Here is a 4,139-nt window from a genome sequence, read left to right as displayed (position 1 = left end):
AACGCGCTTAATAGCCGTGAAATCGTCAAAAACCACGAATTACGAGTTAAGCATACTCCCAAAGTGCGTGGATTGGGAATTAGGGACACAAATGAGAAATTGGAACAATGGTCTAATATCGAGAAACTTTGAGATTCGCTAGTAATTCAAGGACACCGTCGTCTTTTGGGTTTTCGGATATGAAATGTACATAGTTTTTATCTATAACTTACGTTAAGTCCTTTTATCGTTTACCGTGTATATAATGTCGTATTAAAGTATTGTATTTTCCGAGAAATTGGTTATGCGCTTACAGTATAGTTGATGGGTCGAATTCGGGTATAAAGAGTGACCGGGATATTCGTTCAGTTTCGAATTTCAGTTACGTTTTGTACAGTTCGTCGCGTTTAACCAGGGGTGCATCCCGAGGTCGAATTCTCCCCGAAAGGAGCTATCTCGTTCGATCACCTCGTGGTCATACAGTTCGTTTTCTCGTCAGAAGGAACCCCGGAGGTGAATTCTCCCAGAAAGAGCTACTCCGTTCGGTTCTCTTCGCGAGAGTATAGTTTCGTTTAGTTAAAAGGTCGCAGGAGAAACACCTGCCTTGGGTAGGCCTTTATTTGATTAGTTAGTTGTTTAGTGAAGAAATTCGTTGGATTGATCCCGAGCACTCCGGACAACCGTTTTCTACGCCATTTCGAGTGATAGTTTTGTAGAATACGAATAACGATCTATGCGCTATGAAGTCTGACAAATACAGCAATGTCTTTTTGGAAATATAGACACTTTATTATCGAATATAGTATGTAGTGATTTGACCCGAACTGCCAAATCCTTTTGCATTTTACGTTTCAGGAACTCACCCACTCTCCGCTTCCGCAATCCTACTCTTATATTCACTGAGCTAGTTGGCATTTTAGTTTGACGAATACAGTATTTTGCAGTCACTACAGTACAGTGGTTCTTTCGGGAACCTGGCGCCCAACTTACGTTACAGATTTTGATTTAGTTACAGCTTACGAATAGCTTAGGGTACGCCAAAATTTTTGTAGTGTAGCAACGTTTACGATAATAAATCCGATTGGTAATCGGATTCATTTGGCCGCAGTAATGCAATCCGTATAAATTGAAACACAAAAATAACTAGATTAATCCGATTTAGTAAAATATGTCTATCATGTTCAAATCCAAATCGTTCAAATTTTTAATATTAACATGTACGGTGTACAGATTTGCTCCATTTGTTTGTGTTCCTCAAGTCTTTGCTAATTAAGAATTTAAGAACTAGTTTTAATTATGGACAATTTGCTGGAATTAATTATTATCTGGAATGAAATAGCAAACCAACAAAATAATAATATTATATTGCCAATAAATAGAGAACGGCACATCAGAATTAATAACTATTTTGAAAATATTGTCTTGTATTATTCTTTAACAGGTATGACATATGTAACAATTATTTTTTAAGTTAATCTTATAAGAATTAATAAATAGCCTTATGTGTATGTTCTTTTTTTACAGATTTTAAGACTCATTTTCGAGTCACAAGAGAAACTTTTGAGGAGTTGCTGCAAAACATTGGACCACTTTTGTTACAGCGAAGACATCAGATACAAGTTGAGAAGCAAATTGCAATAACGTTATGGTTACTTGGTAATCAAGAGGTTTACAGGTAAACTAATATACTAGGTGTACCAATTAAAATTACATAGACCGACAATGAATGTAATATTTTTATTATCTTTGTAACTTCAAGAGGTACCAATTTTTTGTATAAGATTTTCTGAGTGCAATTTGAAAGAGATTTTTAAAAGTTCTGTACAGAAAAATCACATCTCTCATATATAGTAGTAAACAAATTTTTATATCGACAGTCTGATTTATTTAAATATTTATACTCTGCATATATATAACACAGTTTGGTAATATTAAAAATTAATTAATCTAAATTGGTGAAAAAGAATGTCATACAAATATCTGAATTTGAAACACCAACAATGTGGCCGCTGGTTTAAGCAGGAAGCATTAGATTTTTCACACTTTCTGTACTTTTTACAGCGTAAACTTATACAATGGTAAAGATAGAAATACTAAAAATTTAGAAAGCATAAGAAGTATAGATAACATAAACAAACCTAATAGTTTTTTATTTTATAAATTATCTACGATCACAGTGATTTAATGTTAAACCATATTACACATTGCATTATTTCTTTTACAATAATTTTTATAGCATGCTGTATGAAATTAATTATCATGAAGGACTGATGTGCAGCATTATAATTATTCTTTATTTCAGATCTGTAGCAGATCGTTTTGGAATGAGCAAAGATACTGTGTGGAATATTGTTTTCAATGTGTGTTTTGCTTTGGAAAGTCTGATGGGAAATTATATCAAATGGCCTACAAGACACAAAGCTCTACAAATAGTAGAAGGATTTGCTGCTATGAATAATTTTCCAGGGGTAGTGGGTATCATAGATGGTACTCACATACCAATCAGTGCTCCTGCTGAATACAGCAATAGCTATATTAACAGAAAAGGGTTTCACTCTATCCAGCTTCAAGGTATTTGTGACCATGAAATGAGGTTCATAGATGTTTTTACTGGGATGTGTGGAAGTGTCCATGACGCTAGAGTATGGCGTTTAAGCGATATCAAAGAACAAATTAATCAAGATGTTCAAAAATACTTTCCTTTTAATACTCATTTACTAGGAGACTCAGCATATCCTTGTGAGCGTTATTTATTGAAGCCATTTTCTGACAATGGGCATTTAACAGATATCCAAAAAAATTTTAACAAAAAATTATCTAGTACCCGTATGACTATTGAAAAGGCCTTTGGATTGTTAAAAGCAAGGTTCCGTAAATTAAAATATGTATACATGTATCGAACAGATATGATTCCCCTTGTTATACTTTCTTGTTGTATTCTGCATAATATATGCATCGACAAGGATGATGAACCTTTTATTCCTCAAGAAACAGAAGATAATGATGATTATTGTAGCTTTGATTTTGATGATGGTACAGAGAAAATGGATGTTATCTCTCACTTGATAATAAGCTAGTATATATTTGTTCTATATAATACATATTTATATTTGTGAAAACAGTTTTATATTTATTGACAAAAGAAAAATTATTTTACACAAATTAGTTCTATACGATATAATTAATGGAGAATTCTTAACAAAAATATTTAGAACTGCATTCTTCAAATTGTAATCTGGGTTTCGTTTTAATTAATACAACACTCTTTATGTATAACATACATATTTTTTAATGTAAAAGAAAATAAAACAATACATTTACCTCATTATATGAACAGTGTAATTATTTTATTTGTAACTCAAAACTATAAGTATTACAATATAGAATTATAATTTAATATTACTTGTTTTATGAACAATGAAATTATAATATATATTAAACGATAGTGATACAAAAGCTATTAAACATAATTAAAACAAATTAAATAATTCTTATTTATATACTTATTATCACATAAGTATTAAATTAAACTTTGTATTAATATAACAGTCGTATCTTATAATAATTAAAATATTTGAAACTTAATTTATCAGTCTCTTTTTAGGTTAATTAAACAAAAACTACCTTTTACCATAATTAAGTGTTTTTTTTATCCAAATAATTTTCCATTAAACTTAAGAACTTTTCTTGCATTTTCATTCTTTCTTTATGCTGAGCTTCATTTTGTTCTAACAATTTTCCATATGGTGATATTCTCTGTTTTCGAACTTTAGCTTTATCATGTTTTATTTTGTTTGGTATAGGTGCTTCATTATCATCATTAATTCTATCAGACTCCTCTTCTGAAATTGTATGTGATTTATTCAATCTAAAACCTTTGAGGTTAGATGCAACAGAAATTGGAGATATTTCTGGTAGAGGATCAAGTAAATCTTTGATTAAATCAAAATGTTCCCAATAAACAGGAGGTCCTCCACTTTGATTCCTAGCATCATGAACGGATCTGTATTTTTGTTTTAAATTCTTCCACTTCATACTGCATTGATCGGTAGTGTGCAATTTGACCCAAAAAATTTGGGGCAGTGAGGGCTGCTCTATGTAATCTATGAATATGGTGGTAATTAACCGGAAGTCGTCGAGGGTAGTGCGCAGAAATTGTG

General features: G+C 31.5%; 1 protein-coding gene across 1 annotated transcript; it reads left to right on the top strand.

The window, feature by feature from the left end:
- Positions 1-1,147: 1,147 nt before the first annotated feature.
- LOC136777178 (putative nuclease HARBI1) lies at positions 1,148-3,056 on the top strand. Its single transcript, XM_066733315.1, has 5 exons — positions 1,148-1,196; positions 1,268-1,420; positions 1,504-1,654; positions 1,944-2,057; positions 2,216-3,056. The coding sequence occupies exons 1-5, from the start codon at positions 1,148-1,150 to the stop codon at positions 3,054-3,056; spliced, it is 1,308 nt and encodes a 435-aa protein (XP_066589412.1).
- Positions 3,057-4,139: the final 1,083 nt, after the last annotated feature.

Source organism: Prorops nasuta, unplaced genomic scaffold, assembly GCF_024137725.1.
Source record: "Prorops nasuta isolate Cenicafe-Biocafe unplaced genomic scaffold, Cenicafe_Pnas_1.2 PNAS00001, whole genome shotgun sequence".
NCBI lineage: Eukaryota > Metazoa > Arthropoda > Insecta > Hymenoptera > Bethylidae > Prorops > Prorops nasuta.
The sequence above is the reverse complement of the archived record's forward strand: the minus strand, read 5'-3'. Positions and strand labels throughout refer to the sequence as shown.